Here is a 16,729-nt window from a genome sequence, read left to right as displayed (position 1 = left end):
GGGCACACACCACCACGGCCAGCCATAATTCTCACTGTTTCTATCATCCAAATGCCCTACCGGCTTGTGATACTGAATATAAGGGAAGCAGAAACAGTGAATGAAACCTGAGCATATACTTAGTAAATTCACTAACTTCCATTCTGCACACAAAGCACAGCACTTTTAGGAAACAGTGCATTTTGAATTAATATTTTTCATTCTCTCTTGTTTTACTGCCAGTTTGGATTTGGCCTGTGCTTGGCATTGTCATTGTCATTTATATGCCTAACACTAGCAGAAGCCAGGGCTTTTTCACTGAAGAAGGTAGAAAATGTAATAAAAAGGCTTTTGACACTATAACATTACCCTTAAGATCTATAGCGTCTGTGTGAATAATTTATAGCTAATTTCATTTCTGAGTCAACTTCCTCTGTGTTCCTGGTTAACAAATGCTGGATGCTGCCCGAAGTTGACTGAAGAATCCGTAGAACTGTGACACTGGTTACTTGTGAAGATTGAATAACATGGTCATCACCCAGTGTCCCTGTCATTGTTAGTCCATTGTGTTGGAGAACTCCTAAGGGACTTTAAAATTCTCTGATTGTTTCATTTGTTTTATAAAACTTGTGTTGATTTATACTGTGATGACTTCAGATTTTGAAGGTAAGTTTTCAAGATTAATTTGAAAGTAGTTATATTTCACAAATATTGTAGTAGCATTTGTGCCTTTTGTACGTATTCACTAGAGAGGGAGCAGTTTTGAAATCATCTTAATAATCTGCATTTTAATGATTTAATGATCTTAATGACATAAAAATTATATAACTTGGGAATAATTTTCCTTTTCTCAGAGCTTTGCGAGGGTGCTGCTAACCCTATTCTGTGGGAATCAAGACAGTAGCATAGAGTTTCATCTATTTAGTTAATAGGTTGCTCTCCTTCCAAGTTATTTAAGCGTGAACAGACAGCCCGATGAGTATGCCAGAACCGAATAATTTATTTATGTAGGTATATCCTATTGTGGTGTCTTTCTGCATGCAATATGGGGAGTCATTCTTTGTGAAGTTCACAGGTGATCTATTTAGGAAAGTTTTTGATGTCAGGAAAGAACTACATTGTTCATTATCGGGCGCGTCTTCCACTCGCATGAAAGTTGGAGGAGGAGCCATTTGGCCAAGCCAGCCACCTCCATGGTCTTCCGGATGGTCTGCCTGTGCTCGGAGCCTGCCATCAGTGAGGCCCTGTTAAGTAGAGCGCAGGCTTCACACCTCTGTGTAGGCCAAGAAATTAGCCAGTACACAGATTTATTCAAATGTGCTGTACAGAACAAGCTAGAAGAGAAATTTATAAACCAGACAAGGTGCCAAAGGGCGGGCCGGACGTGGGCACGGGGGACAGTGGGAAGGAAGCAGGTGAAACGCGAGGTACCCGCAGAGGTCTGTCCTACGTAACTGTTCATGTTAGTGAGCAGCCATCAAGTCCCAGAGCTCTGCGGTGTACTCGAGACTTCTCGGGGAGCATTTTAAATAGTTCAGACGATGAAGACTGTATTTCAGGATTCATGAATTGGCACATGTTTTATATATTTTGTAATAATTTGAAATCTTTTCAGGCCACTTTGTATTATTTCACATGGCAGAAGAGCAGTTCTCATCACAGGGTCCCAGGAGGGGGCTGTGACTGCGGGTCTCTTCTTGGGACCCGAGCAGGCACTTGCCCTGTCGTGTGGCATTTCCACTTCTGCTGAGCTCACGTCCTTCCTCCTTTATTCTGCCTCATATCTCTGTGCTAGTCAGTTGGGCAGTGCCCTCATCAACCCCACAAGTTCTCACCCTCAAGACCCCAGTGCGCTCTCTAAGGCCAGTGGGTCCCAGCCCAGGCAGAGTACCCGAGGGGGCGTATTCTGAACACAGCGACCTCCCCTTCGCCCTTGTGACCTTCCCTGCAGCTGTGGGCATGGACGGGGTTGAGCAGGAAGACTTTAGGCCCCTTCTCCCAGAATCACAGCCTGACACTTGAGGTCCGCCTGCTGTCTCCACCTGCTGAGATTAGAAAGTTGCCTTCTGAAATCACTGCATCGCCAGGCAACCCCAGATCTGAGTCCTGTCTGCGTTGTGGTGGGAAGTAAAGCCTGCTTTTGTTACCAGAGTTGCAAGTTCCCTCGAATTATCCCCCTGCCTAAAAGCTTAATTATCGCCCTGTTTAAATGAATAAACACAAATGTAATTCACCCTGTCAAAAAACCTTTTAGAAATAATACTACTTCCTAAACTTGCATTCCAAATCATTTTCTATTCTGATCTGTCCACTTCCCAGGATAGTTTTGTGTAGTAAGTAATATCCTAATGTCAAAAGCTGGAGGTACAGAAACCAGAAGTGGCAAATCCCACAGGCCCCTGCTCCTTCCTCCTCTTCAGGCTTCTGGCTGCACTGTGACCTTTGGCCTTTGGCACCTTATTCAGAGGGCTGGGTGGAAGTCAGGTTTGTGTCTTTAGACTCTTTCTCTGTCAATAAACCTTAAATACTAACAAAAACCCCTTTTTATTTCAGGGACAAGACTTTTGCTTTGACACCAGAGCTTAGTCCTGGGAAACTCCGCATCTTACCTTTTGAAAAAGCCTCAGTATGCCATTATCATGGCATTGAGTAAGTTTGCATTTATTTATACTTTTCTGCCCAGTGTTCTGTAGCTCCTCTCATGAAAGTGTGAAGAGAGACTAAAACATCATAGACGTGGAGATAAAACCAAGGAGAAAGCATATCAAAACCCGAAAGAACAAAAGAAGCAGCACATACACAAACAAGTTGTCTTCTATTGAAGAAAATAATTACTTGGTGCTGGGTGGTTTTACATCATTTAAACGCCCTCTTGTTAGTGAGGAGAGGTTTTAGCGTTATTTTGGCCCCTGCGCTACTGCCGTGTTCTCTGCACTGTGGGTCACCTTAATGTTCTGGTCACTAATTACAGTGTACCTGCTTAGAAGCTAGTAGATGGAGTGTGTTCCCTGTTGAATGTGCTAATTATGTGTACTTCTTCACAGGATTGTAATTGGCCGTCTTAAGGGTTCTCTTGCCTAATGGTGTTAGCTGTCTTGAGGCAGGTGCCTACCTGCCATTTTCACAGGGCAGGACATGGAAATTGCTGCTCATATATTTTACAGCAGATTTTTAAGGTTTTGGTGATTCATTTTGCAAAATTTTTCACATTCTGAAAGTGAACCATTATATTTATCCCGATTTTTCATAAATTAAAATAGTAATTTTAATTAGGCCTGATTCCCCATAAAAGTACAGGTCCTAGGAAAAGGAAATAGCATTCTTCTTTTTGAATAAATACTGTTGTTCTGCTTTATAACGTGTCTATTATATTTTACGAGACTAAATCAGGAAATCAGGAAGATCACTGTTTCGTAGCAGGGTGGTTGATGTCTGTTTTGAGGTGGTGAAAACTTTTTATTTATTTTGCCATTTTGTTCTCAGATGTTACTGTTACTTTCATATAGCCTTGTTTTCTGCTTTTTTTTTTTTTTAATTTTATTAAAAACCTACTGCTTCATCATTACAGAAAAGTTTACAAAGAAAGCCAGTTCTTTGCTACTACACCAGTCTCCAGGCTCAGTTTTCAGAAATACCTGTTTTGTTCTGTTTTCGTTTCCCTGCTGCTTGCTTCTTTTTTTTCTAGACTGTGTCCTTCTGTGTGTGTTGAGTACTGTCTGATTCTACTATGGAGAACGAAAGCTTTGTTCCTCATAGTCTCCATTCCATTTTTCTCTTTGCTTTGCTTCTGAAAATGTGTGTAAAACTTCTTTTTCTTATTCCATGACCTGTAAAACAGTATATCCTTCATTTCCTGTGATAATTTTAGGGCTTCCTGATCTGTTAAAGGGCCCTGTAGAGTATTTTCTAAGGTATTTTGCATAAAAGTTGAATCTCAAATTTGAGGCCAGTAAACACTGTTTGTCATTGTGATGAAAAATGGTGCTCCTGCTGAGAAAATGTGCTGGAATTAACATTTTTTGCTAGAGGGCCACAAAACTTACCCCAAGAAAAATCAATCTTTCTTTCTTTCTTTCTTTCTTTCTTTCTTTCTTTCTTTCTTTCTTTCCTTCTTTCTTTCTTTCCTTCTTTCTTTCACTGATTTGAATCAAATAAGCTCTGATGATTCTATCTTAACAGCTGGCTGAGGTGTCTCCCACATAACCACTCCTTAGATTATGTTTCCCCGAGTGCGGTTTATCCTGAGTCTCATCTCTCTTGGTGGTTCTTTGTTTTTCTTTTCTTCTTCTCGTCTTTAGTTCACTACAGAGAAGTTCAGTGGATCCATAACGTATGGACTTAGTAAGAGATATGTCATCCTTGACATTCATTTTTAAAGTAAGAAATGAAGGAGTAGTTGAAGATTCTTTCCTGGAGGCCTGATTTCCACGTCCCTGTGCGCACACCTACGGCAGGAGGCCGCTCCATCCTGGAGGTGCCCACTGTCTGTCTGTCCTCTGCTCCATCCTGCCCTCCTCAGAGACCAAACACACACAAATCTGGCTGAACTTGCTTTTCTTTGCCATAAATTTATCCCCCTGACAGGGCACTGAGACGGGACGCACAAAGTTGCAGGAGGCAGCAGTATGAGTCCACGTGTGTTTTCCCTAAATATGGGTGTGTAGAGCGTCAGCCTGTTCATGTGCAGTGTGGTGGGGCCGAAACAAACATTCAAGGGCCGGGGAGATGGCTCAGTGGAATAAGTGCTTCCCTGGCAAGCTCAAGGGTCTGAGTTCAATCCCCGGTTCCGCCAAAAAAAAAAAAAGAAAAAAGAAAAAGAAACATTGGGAGGAAATGTTAAAGCAGATGCAAACCTTGCAGAGCGAGCCCTTGCTTCCTGTGTTGTGCCTTGAAAGCCCCAAGCCCTCGCGCTCCTCTGGTGGAACTGTTTGGAAACGAACCCGTGCACTGCCTGGGTGCACATCTGGGTGTCTTGGTCACGGCCCCCCCCCCCCCCCGCAAGCTACCACCGATGGGAAGTGTGCTGTTTTCTGCTTCTGCACAGCAGGTTAACCTCTGCTGTCGTGCGGTGGCAGTCACAGCGTCACAGCCAGCCTCTCCCCACACTTTGAAAAATTTCTTTCATCTGTTCCACGTGATGTGGCAGTTTTCCCCTGGATGCGTTGCCATTGCCTGCTATGTGATCGTCCTTTATCTTTTTTAGTTACAAAGCAAAAATAGCTTTGTTATCTTGGGGGCATTTTTCTCTGTTCCGGCCCATAAAACTTTGGTTATTGTTTTACAAGAAAATATAGGTCTGTAATCCTTCATCTGGCAATAAATATTTAACTAAAATCACATCTATGCCATTACCCTGTTTCTTTTCTAGTTTATAAAGAACCTTTTTGTTTCCGTGACAAATCATAGTCCAATCATTTTTAAGGACAATTCAGATGGCCACTAAATGAACTCATATAGCACAAATAATTGCTTTGAGGGGGTAATACCCACAACTGTGGTCAAGAGACAACTAGAAAAAAAATCTGCAGTTTAGGAACAAAATATTAGGGCAGAAAACACATTCTTACAGTCAAAATATACATCTTTTCTGCCCAGATTCCTTCTGTCCTTGCTGATCGGGCATCTCATTGCCTCTTACCTAGAACTTTCTAAAAATTCGTAGCTCTTAATTTTACTCTAGAATTTTATGTACAATAGAAGTCAGACTCATCACTTATGCTCATAGTTGCTGATTTTTAATGAAACATTTTACTAAACAACATGCTAGAAAAAAAAATCAGTGAATGGGGGACCTAAATTCTCATCCCTGACCTGCCACCGGTGGACACTGTCACCAAAGCGCCAGCCTTCTCACAGTTCCAGTAAGCTGTCAGCTTAGCCTGAGGTGTTTCAAGTCCTGGCCCACATTAGTGTGCCTGCGCAGACTTCTCAATTGTGTGTATTTAAGATGCATGTATGGCATGATGTTTTGGTGAATGTACAACAGTCCAAAAAATTAACATAGCCATAGCCTTACACAGTCGCTTTCAAAGAATGCTGGGCCCTTTCGGCCGGAACCGCCATCTTCCAGTAATTTGCCAAAATGACTAACACAAAGGGCAAGAGGAGGGGAACCCGGTGTATGTTTTCCAGGCCTTTTAGAAAACATGGGGTTGTTCCTTTGGCTACATACATGCGAATCGACAAAAAGGGTGATATTGTAGACATCAAGGGAATGGGTACTGTGCAAAAAGGAATGCCTCACAAATGTTACCATGGCAAAACGGGAAGAGTCTACAACGTTACCCAGCATGCTGTTGGCATTGTTCTAAACAAGCAAGTTAAGGGCAAGATACTTGGCAAGAGGATTAATGTGCGTATCGAGCATATTAAACACTCAAAAAGTCGTGACAGCTTCCTGATATGTGTCAAGGAAAATGAGCAGAAAAAGAAGGAAGCCAAAGAGAAAGGTACCTGGGTTCAGCTGAAACGCCAGCCTGCCCCTCCCAGAGAAGCACACTTTGTGAGGACCAATGGAAAGGAACCCGAGTTGCTGGAACCCATTCCCTATGAATTCATGGCATAAACTGGGGACATTGCTCTGCCATTCAGTACCTAATTGGCAGCTTAAGTGTTCTAGGTCCTATGTAAAAATAAAATCATCCTGTGTTGTAAGGGTGGTTTTCTTAGTTGAACAGGTATGTGGTGCCTTCTTACCTCAGAAATATTTGCAGCAGATTTTCACTGTACCCAGTAATTGTGTCTAGCCTTTACTCTTCAGTATTTTCTTGCTGAAAGATACTGCTGAGGTATTGCGCAGGTGTATACCCAAAAATTCAAATATTTATAAAGTATTTATATTGGCTTGAAGATCCTGTAAATCATCATGGGGAAAAGATGTATCAAAATAAATGGAAGTCACTTCAGAAACAAACTTAAGTCCATTTCAGTTAAATAAATTGTTTAAAGCAAAAAAAAAAAAAAAAAAGAATGCTGGGGACTAGTTCTCACCACAGACCAATTCAATGAGAGACTGACGTGGAGCCAGTCCTGGGGCATTTCTCATGTTCAGCCTTGCGTGACCACTGCTGGTCAGCGCGTGATCCTGTACCTTACAGAAGACAGCGCACCAGGTCAGGCTTGAAGTCACAGGCTGGCTCTGAAGTCCTGCTGTGGTGTGTATATTTTAGTGTGCTCTAAGATGGGCTGTGTTAGTAAATCTGGTGGTACTGGCGATGGTGACAGCAGTACGCATTCGCTGCCTGTCTCGCACGCCCAGGCCTGGTTCCAAATTGCCTGCGGACCATTCAGGTGATCCACCCAGCAGTTCTTTCAGGTAAGGGCACAAGTATTATAAATCTCATTCTTCAGTCAGAGAAAAGAAGCACAGCTAAACCCACATGGCCCGGTTCACACAGCTAGTAAGTAGATGAGCCCAGATTTAAGTCCAGGGATTTAATAGCCTGTGTTAGATACCATAGTCTAGATTCTTAGACACCCAATATCTAAGTGTCACATTGGAAAGATAGAGTTTTTAAGTCCTGCATCAAGCAGTCAGATGTTTGGCTAATGGTACACTCCGTGGAAGCTGCATCCCAGCAATCTGGTTTGAGGCGCCCTGGTGGGATTGTACAGGAGTAGGAGGACAGGCCACAGTGACAGAAGTTACCTTTTCAGCCCAGCCCACGTGAGCACACGTGCACGTCTCCCTGATGTGCTGGAGGAAAGGGAAGACCCGTGCGGGGCCACGTTTGTCACACGTGACTTTTCCCGTGTGCTTAGCAGCATGGAACTCCTTTGAGCCTAGAAACATGGGCTAAGCTAACGTTTCATGAGTCCAGAGTCAGACTTCGTTGGAAACCAGATCTCGAGACATCCAAAGCGTTTGAAAGAAAACCTGTCAGTCAGAGAGATGAGGATTTATTCTTCACAAAAAGTCAAGATACTCAGAGCTGCTTGGAGAAACAGGTTAGGGCCTTTTTATACTCTTAATCTCTTGAAAATGAACTCATTTTAACGGAAGTCATCATTTCACCTTGGTGTAGATCAGTGGTGCCGAGACAGATGCTCCTGGCGTTTTAAGAAACGCTAAAAGAGCAGCCATATTATTTTGAAAGGACTCACTTAATGTGTTGCCCAGAAGCACAGTCAAGGAGAAGTCGGATTGTGCTTTACATTAAGTCCTTTGCCCTGTGCAGAAGAACATTGAACTTGTGGGGCTGCCAGCAGCTCCAGGCCTATGGCCACTTCTGGAGGTTTGGAGGGCTTGGAGCTGTGTGTCTCTCCTTTTCTGTATGCAGGAAGCAGCATGCTGCTCTCCTGGATACTGTCACTGTCACGATCTTTGGCCCTGTCCAGGTATTGCTTGGATGACCGGAAGTCCTTAGAGCGAGATGGAGGATTTTCGGAACTGCAGTCTCGTCTTATTCGGTATGAAACACAGACGACCTGCACCAGGGACAGCTTCCCTGGGCCCGCGGTGCTGAGCCCAGCCCCGTCACCTGCGGTTCCAGAGCCTGGCAGTGGCCCTGATGGAGAGGCGCTGCAGAGCGAGCTCCAAACCAGAGCATCCCGCCTGAAGCGGAGGTCCAGCAACCTGAGCTACCTTCGTTCCCCCAAAAGGTGAGGCTCTGAGTGCCAAAGATCGCAGCGTGACAGCAGCACAGTAGTCAGGGTGTGGTCTGTTTTCCTGGTTAGTCTGTTGTATTTCTGCCTGGATTTCTGTTGATGCCTTCAGGACAGGAAGTTTGCGTTTAACGTGAACGTGGATGATGCTGCTTAGGAGTTGTGGAAAGAAAGGACTTGGAAGCAAAAGTGCTTCTGGCACTCTGTGCTGACGGGTGGGCCCCAGGGTCCTGGCTGGCGGGATCCAGGCCGAGGTCCTTGTGGGGAAGAGGGATCCTTTGTGGACACTGTCCTGGGTCCCCGCTTCCTCTGCCTCGATTTCCTGCCTGGCACCATTGGAAACCCACTGCTGCGTAGAAAGTGCAGTTTTCAAGCCTACATAATTAGTACATCTTGCAAAACTTTTTAGATACCTCTTTTTTAGCTAAATAAAATCTCCAAATACTTGCTCAGAGATTAGAGGCTTATGAAAGAAACACTCCAGTTTCTATCAATTTTATGTATCTTTACAAATGTCAATTTTATGTATATTTACAACTGTCAAATTTAGGTTCTTGGTGCCTAAACCAAGACTTAAGTTTTTGCTATATGTATACCTTCAGAAATCCAAAAGTAGGTGCAAGTTTCACTTTCATATCTGTTCTGAGCACGTAAAAATAGTAGAAGGCTTTCTTTGACATGGAATAACTAAAAGATTTGAGAACCTTGTCAACTGGTACTTTTTACATCTAGTAGACAACACGTGCATTCGCATGTGGGGTGCTCTAGTGTTTGTACTGTGACTGGTGAAAAGCTTTGTGTTCCTGAAGAGTAAGCACTCTGAGCCCCGGGTTAGCAGAGGAGGGCGGGAGGCAGCTTGCTTGTGAAGGAAGCCTTGAGTCTGTGGGTGCACATGTGAATGTCTTAGAGATGTAGAAGCAACCGCAAAGTTTAGTCTTAGTTGTGCTTTTTAAAACATTGTCTTGGGCCGGCCAGATAGCTCAGCGAACTAAAGCACCTGCTTAGGCAGAGTGCAGCGGCCGGTGGTGGCCAGGGCTTTGATCCTCGGTGTGCCATGCTGGCCCTGCCCACAGGGCACACTGAGATGTTCATTGATTGACACTGGGCATGGTGGCGCACGCCTGTTTTCCCAGCACTTGGGAGGCTGAAAACAAGAGAATCACTATGAGTCTGTTCTACGTAGTGAGACCCTGTAAACCCTATAGACCCTGTCTTAAATACAGAAAAATAAAAAGAGTAAAATAAAAATAAAACACAGTCTTTTATTTTGCGTGGGCAGTTAGCGGCATAGGTACCATAAGAGGCAAATTTCATTATTAACATTCTCTTTGAATTTGGTCATGGTGGCACATACCAGTAGTCTCAGCTCACCAGAGGCTGAGGCAGGCGGATCACCATGAGGCCAAGGCCAGCCTGTACTCTGTAGTGAGTTCAAGGCCAGCCTGGACTACATAGTGAGACCCTGTCTCAAAGAAGAAACATGTCTTCATGGGCAAGTGTGAATGCTTGAAGGTGAACACTAAGTGTAGGGGGCACCACCTTGCACACCGTCCCTGAGGACACAAGGAGTTTAAATGCAGGAGGGAACACACAGGAGCGCTGCACGTTGCTTTCTCTCTGGAAATCCCAGTTTGCTGCACCGTGTCTCCAGTTGCACCCTTTTGCTAACTTGAAGAACTGAAGGACCAACTTCACAAAACACTGCTGATTGCTCACGTACGGCAGAGTAGCAGGAGACTTTGCCCTTCCCAAGTGTGGGTGTGGGTGCGCTTGTCGCATTACGCACTCGTGGAATCCACACTCTTGATCTCCCCCCACCGTAGGCGTCAGAAGTCAGACAGCTCAGGTTCGCTGCTGCCCCAGCCAGGTAGCAGCAGCCGGCGTCACACAGTGACAGCGGGGAAGCCACAGCCTAAGCAGGCATCGGCCATGACGCGCCCTTCACTCCCAGTTCCTGGCAGCAAGGCCCCAAAAGTCATGAAAAAGGCTGGTTCTGGTCAAAACACTGTGCATGAGTCGGAGCCATCAAAGCCCACGAAGGAGTCAAGGTCCCAGAAGCACACTCGGGTAAAGATTTTTTCTCACCCTTCCATTCTCCGTAAGAAATTCCTTCATTTGAACCTCGTGCAGTGTATGTCTAAAGGTCGTACAACTGAAATGAAATAATGTCTAGAATTTAAATCACTCAGAGTTAGGATGATGGGCCAAGTGAGTAGGGGGTTAAGTGACACAAAGTTAGCTAGAAATTGCTTATCCTTCAAACTAGGTGGTAGAAGTAGAAGGTTGGAATTAGCCAGGAGGTGGAGGCAGGAGGATCACAAGTTTGAGCCCAGCCTGGGCAGTTTAGCGACTTAGACACTCGGTCTCAAAGTAAAGTATAATAAAAAGGCTGGGGACATACCAGTGTGAAGGGTCTGGCTTCTGTCCCCAATGATGAGCAAAAAATAAATGGACACTGCTTTGAAATTTTCCATAGTGAAAAATAAATGCACACTTAGATATCCTCGCTGTGTGTAACCATCACACTCAGACTTCAGTTTAGAACTCCTGATTTCAGTTCCTCTCGTAGGAACTCCTGTCGTTCCCTATTGACACACTAATCCTGCCTGCTAGCGAGCTGTCTGTCTTTAGCACAAGCCTGTTACGATGAGCTCCAGCTACAAGGCTTGTTTTCCTGCCAAGAGGTGTTACTGCTCTGTGCTGTGTTCTCTTTAAGATGCTGAAGGAGGTGGTGGTCGAATCCCTGAGGAAGCACCGCATCACGGAGGCTCACGAGTGTTTCCCGGCATGTAGCCAGCGCCTCTTTGAGGTCTCCAAGTGCTACCTGAAGGTCGGTGTCTCCCCATCCCACCAGTGGCAACCGCCCTTCTCCTTGTCATGGTCCTGTTTGATAAGAAGTCGTTGTTCAAATGGCCATTTTTTATGCTAATGGCCTATACACTGTTGCTAGGTTTCTGTAAATGGAGATAGAAAAATGATGCAAAATATTTTTGTTTTTAGCTCTTATATAAAGTCACATTTTGCCTGGAATCCTCAGTATTTCCCCTAACAAGTATTACAACTTCAGCTGGATCTTCAGGCATTAATAATTAATGAGCTTAATTGACAATTATATTTTTATACACAGTGAGAAAACTGCTGGACTATGAAAACACCTATCGTTTCTCTTTGGGGACCCATCATTGGATAGTTAAGACATGAGACGGGTTAGCCAGTCAAGGCAGTTTTCTAAAACTTAGATGGTGTCGGATTATCTCTGTCTTGCCTTTCTCGTGCGCACAGCACCCTTCTTCATTAAAATCTCTCGGGCAAAACAGTTACCACAACAAAGAGCACAAGAAGGGGGCAAAAAAGCAGTGGAGTGTCATTGCACAAGTACACAGAGACAGGTAGCCACGAGAAGTCCCAGCTGGAGCACAGGGGCCCCAGGCAGGTCCATAGGCAGCATCTCCCAGGCGCCCTGGAGCCCACACCAGGCCTCAGGGAAGCAGGGGTAGACCAGGGGCTGGCTGCAGTCCGGGGGAAGTCAGTAGAGATCTGCCACATCATGGGGCCTGCGGTGTGCTCGGCATCCTCTCCCGGTGGGCACTGCGAGACCTGCTGCTCCCATGGAGGCAGGGCAGGAAGTTGTCAGTAGAGACAGAAAGCCTGCAGTGCCCAGGCACTGGCTGCCGGGTCACCCAGCCTTAAAATAAGCTCAGCACAGAGAACACCTCTGTAGTTCTAGTGTTGCTTTTCAAAATGTGGCCCACCAGGCAGGGAGCAGCGAGCTGCGCAGAGGGCTTCCGACACACCATGCAGGCAGCAAGGACAAGAAGGCTAAGGGACAGCAAGTAGAAGAGGACGTGCTGAACTGTTGGTATCTTAAAAGAAGGTAACTGTCCACAAGACTAGAGCAGGACGCTGCTTACAAAACAAAATTACAAGAACACAAAATCTCCTTAAAATTCAAAATATGATGAAATCTATGGAATAGAAAAGCTGAACAGTTTAGATGAAAAATAATTCCCAGAAGCTAGTGGGGCCAGCCAGATAGCTCATCAGATTAAAGCACCTACTTAGGCAGATGGAGGGACTGGGGTTTGATCCCTGGCACTACATGCCGAGCCGGCCCACACCTGGGCTTGCTGAGAGGGAAACTGAGACTGGGCTTGGTGGCATGCATCTGGAATCCCAGCACTGGGGAGGCTGGAAACAGGAGAATCACTGGAAGTCCAGTCTGTGTAGTGAGACCCAGTAGACCTGGTACTAAATATATAGAAATAAAAAAGAAGCTAGACTCAAATGAGAAAAACACTTATGCCTGTCTACAGTCCAAGCAGAAGTGTGGATTCCAGAGACTTTCAAACACAGAAAGGCCTTAAGATGTACCTCACCCCCTTGAGGACTCTTCCAGAAGCAACAGATCAGCAGACAAGGGGCAGAGCCCTAAGTGGAGAGGGAGAGCGGGTAGGTGGCGCGGCCAGAAGCTGCCAGCGTGGGTCAGCACTGTGCCGAGAGTGCGACTCCAGAAGCTCAGGAGTATATCCAGCTGCGCGTGAAGATGCAGATAAGGGAGGTGCCAAAGGGACTGACGGGCTGCTTCTGGGAAGCGCTGTAGAGCTTTGCGAAGGACCGTTTTTATTGTTTTAATCCACTTAGTTTTAAATTTTATAATCTTTGATGTCGTAAAATTTGTAGAGCCAGAGTCCAGTCTCCTTTCAAGTGTTGTTCCTGTTTGTGGTACAGTGAAATGGCAAAAAAGAGCAAAGAGGAAAAAACATAATTTAGGTGTCAAATACAAAGTGTATTCATTTCCTGTATACTAAGGCAAACACACAAATAGTAACTAGGCGTGGTAGAGGGTGGCTGTCCTGCCCCTTGGCTCAGCGCCCGTGGGAACACGAGCCGAGGGGACTGGCTTTCGGTGCGTGTGCGCCTGTTGTGCAGAGGGTGTTTTCATTTTCCAGGTTGGGGGTAGATCAGAATATTGTGCTTTGATTTGGGCAGTGTTTCCCTAACTGCATTTGACACTTGCAGAATTACTTAGGATGACCTCAGCTTGCGCACTGAGTTGCTCTCTGTAGTTTGATGTACAAATTACAAAAGGCTGTATTTGCTTCGTTTCTAGGATCTTAAAACTTCCAGGGGTCTCTCTGAAGAGATGAAGAAAACAGCGAACAACAACGTGGTCCAGGTCAGTAAGCAATTCCCGAGAATGGCACATCCTCGAGCTGGAGGTGCACTTGCGGGCGCTGTGCGGCTCTGCCGGGTGCGCACAGTCAGCGAGGGGCTTTCACTAGCCGCCTCCGAAAACCTTCCAAGTCCTTCACAGCAGGCGTGATTTACGCACAGTAGTGAATAATCCTCAACAGCCTGCTTTGTTAAAATAGCATTAAAGAAAAAGAAAAAACAAATACTTCAAAGAAGTAGAAAAACTCCTCCATTTTGATTAGCTGTTTTCAATGTTTGGCGTAATTTCTTTTGCGGGCCTTTTGAAATAAAGTTGGAAACAGTAGAAATCTTTACTTTGTCCAATGAGAAAAATACAGTACTCAAAATTGGACATTAGTTAGAAGTGGTTATTTACTTGGAAAATGAGATGTTTCTAAGTGCAAGATCTTGCTATGTTACTTTTTACTTTAAATTTTCTACCATTCTATTTGAAGTTTTAATAATATATTTTTGAACCACTTTTATTTTTAATAGAAAGATACATAATTATATTTTCCCCCTTTCCAGGTAATTGAATGGGTCTTGGAAAAAACAAGCAGGAAATGATCAGAATCCTTAGGGTTTGGACAAGAACAAGTCTGGATGTTACTGTTTACTGTTTCATTCCTTAGCTTGAAAATTAGAAACAAATTTCCAATTTTTTCAGTTAATAAGTTAATACTTCTAACATGTTTGTAAGTATCCTGTATTTACATAGTTTTGGTAATGCTCAATGAGTGTATTTTTAATTATGTATATATTTTATATAGTTACTATGTTTTAATTTTTTAAATTATTTTTGCTTTTAAATTTTTACTCTTGCCATCTTAATTATTGCAATAAAGAGAAATATCCCCCTCAATCTTGGGTGACTGGTCTTCATGCTTGGGACTGCCTCCACTTCTGAGTCGTATGCAGGATATTGCCACAGCGCCACGCTCTGTTCTAGAGTGTTGTCTATGCGACTGCTGCCAGGAGAGAAATAATGGACACAAAGCATTCACCCAGGGTCTGCCCTAGAGCCACACTGTCACTGCTGCTCGTGTTTACTTAGGATCAAAAACTGAAAAAAGGGCTGGCAGGATAGCTCAGCAATCTAAAGCACCCGAGTAGGCAAGCTTAGGCCAGCACACAGGGACTGCGATTTTATCCCAGCACCACAGGCCGCGCCAGCCCACCTCCAGGGCTTGCTGAGCCAGCCACAAAAAAAACAAAGTGAAGAAAAAAAGAAGAGACAAAAATTGTGAAACACATAATGAGAATGACCTTGAGTACAGATTTGATGAAAAAAAAATCTTTCCCACAGTGGACAATCTGGGATCCTTTTTTATGTATTTTTGTAACATCTGACAAATACATTGTATTTTTTTAATATTTTATTGAGAAGGCAATAGCAATGAGACAGTTTCAAAACAGGTTAGTAGGACAGTTACAATAATTACAATAATTAATACATTGCATATTATTGTCTTCTTAGTAGTTTTTCATAGTACAAGATTCAGACATGATATCTTGTCTAAACACTATTCAAAACTTCTCATTGAGCTAAGCAAGTAGCTGTATATCTATACTATTTTGTATGTACAGATATATATGTGTATATATATATATACATATATATATATATATTTTTTTTTTTCACTACAAAATGGTCCTTCATTTATATCCGCTTTTTTGTTTACTTTTGTCAGGGATGGGTATTCCATTGCCATTCAAATATTGTAGGCACATGAATTCAGCAAAGTAATCCAATATAGTCCAGTGGTCCGTAATAGTAGTGGGTTATCCGCAGGACTGGCAACATCAGAAGTTATTGACTTGAGCCTTTTACAGCTCAGCGTATTAATATGGCTTTACTTTTTATACCTCATTTTTATACTTTTCTGGATGGTTAAGACCAAGATAAAGTAAGACCTATATAACAAAAAATGTAACTTTTGTATCTGACAAGGTCAGTCAAATCCCCTCAGGATTTACCCTGAAACCCTGTAGAGCAAGTTGTAGATCTTTTGTCAGTGTCAGCCACATGGATGAGTCACGGCCTTCGCTTGACCATGGCATCATCTTTTAAGAACTGGGAAAATAAACGTGACCTCACCGTGCCCATGGCCGATGCTGGTCCTAGCTAACTTTGTGCCAGGCTCGATCCCAAGAACTTCGCAATTATCTCACAGAGGCCTGGTGGGGTAGATGCGATCCATGTGTATCAAGATAAGGTAAAGCGTGATGAGCTTGTTAGGAGCAGCGTCACGTAACTAGCTACAAGGAAAAGTGCAAGCTTTGATTTATTGAATCTCTTACTACCTGCTCAGTCCTAAATTTTGCAAATGTTGGCTTCCACATCTTTTTGTTTTCATTCCTTTCTTCCAAAGATCTTGACTTTCTACCATACTTCATATATTATGGATTAAGACCAGTTGTCGGACTGATACCCCTGAACAATATTTAAGTAATATGTTCAGAGTTTTAAGATTTTGAATAAACTTTTGTGATGTTTGACATTTAGTGTATATAAATTGTCCTTCTGAACAACAAAAAAAGTATAAACAAAAAAGTACATTGCCTTAATCACTTTTTTAGTATTTAGTACAAGGTCTACAGCTTAGTCATTTTTAAAAGGACATAAGTAACCAAATATTTTTTACTGGAAAAGCAAGCTAAAGGATTTATTTCAAGACCTACGATAAAGCTACAGTACAGACACTCTGGCATTTGAAATTTATAGATCAAAAAAACAAGTGAAATCTTAAAGGCACTGGGTACACCAAACATTTCTTTGAAGAAAGAAATGTTTTCAGAGAAATGCAGCTTGAATAAGCAGATAGATACTTACCCATTATGGTTTAGATAAAATCTACCCCAGAAATCTCCTTTATGCAGAGGTGGGGCCTTTGGACAGTGAAGGTCGCAGTGGCTCTAGGGCGTTCCTAGCTGACCACTACAAACAGGTGGG

General features: G+C 43.6%; 1 protein-coding gene across 1 annotated transcript in view; it reads left to right on the top strand.

Annotated features, from left to right (window-relative positions):
* Window positions 1-14,502, top strand: part of Mtbp (MDM2 binding protein) — an 85,894-nt gene extending 71,392 nt beyond the window's left edge. Inside the window, exons 17-22 of the mRNA XM_004642265.2 lie at window positions 2,533-2,628; window positions 8,317-8,580; window positions 10,407-10,650; window positions 11,300-11,413; window positions 13,694-13,759; window positions 14,305-14,502. Of these exons, the coding sequence (XP_004642322.1) occupies window positions 2,533-2,628; window positions 8,317-8,580; window positions 10,407-10,650; window positions 11,300-11,413; window positions 13,694-13,759; window positions 14,305-14,343 (823 nt within the window). The 3' untranslated portion in view covers window positions 14,344-14,502. The remainder of the gene's footprint in view (window positions 1-2,532; window positions 2,629-8,316; window positions 8,581-10,406; window positions 10,651-11,299; window positions 11,414-13,693; window positions 13,760-14,304) is intronic.
* Window positions 14,503-16,729: the final 2,227 nt, after the last annotated feature.

The sequence above is a fragment of the Octodon degus genome, unplaced genomic scaffold (genome assembly GCF_000260255.1).
Source record: "Octodon degus isolate 3935 unplaced genomic scaffold, OctDeg1.0 scaffold00148, whole genome shotgun sequence".
Taxonomy (NCBI): Eukaryota; Metazoa; Chordata; class Mammalia; order Rodentia; family Octodontidae; genus Octodon; species Octodon degus.
This window is presented reverse-complemented; position numbering and strand designations above follow the sequence as displayed.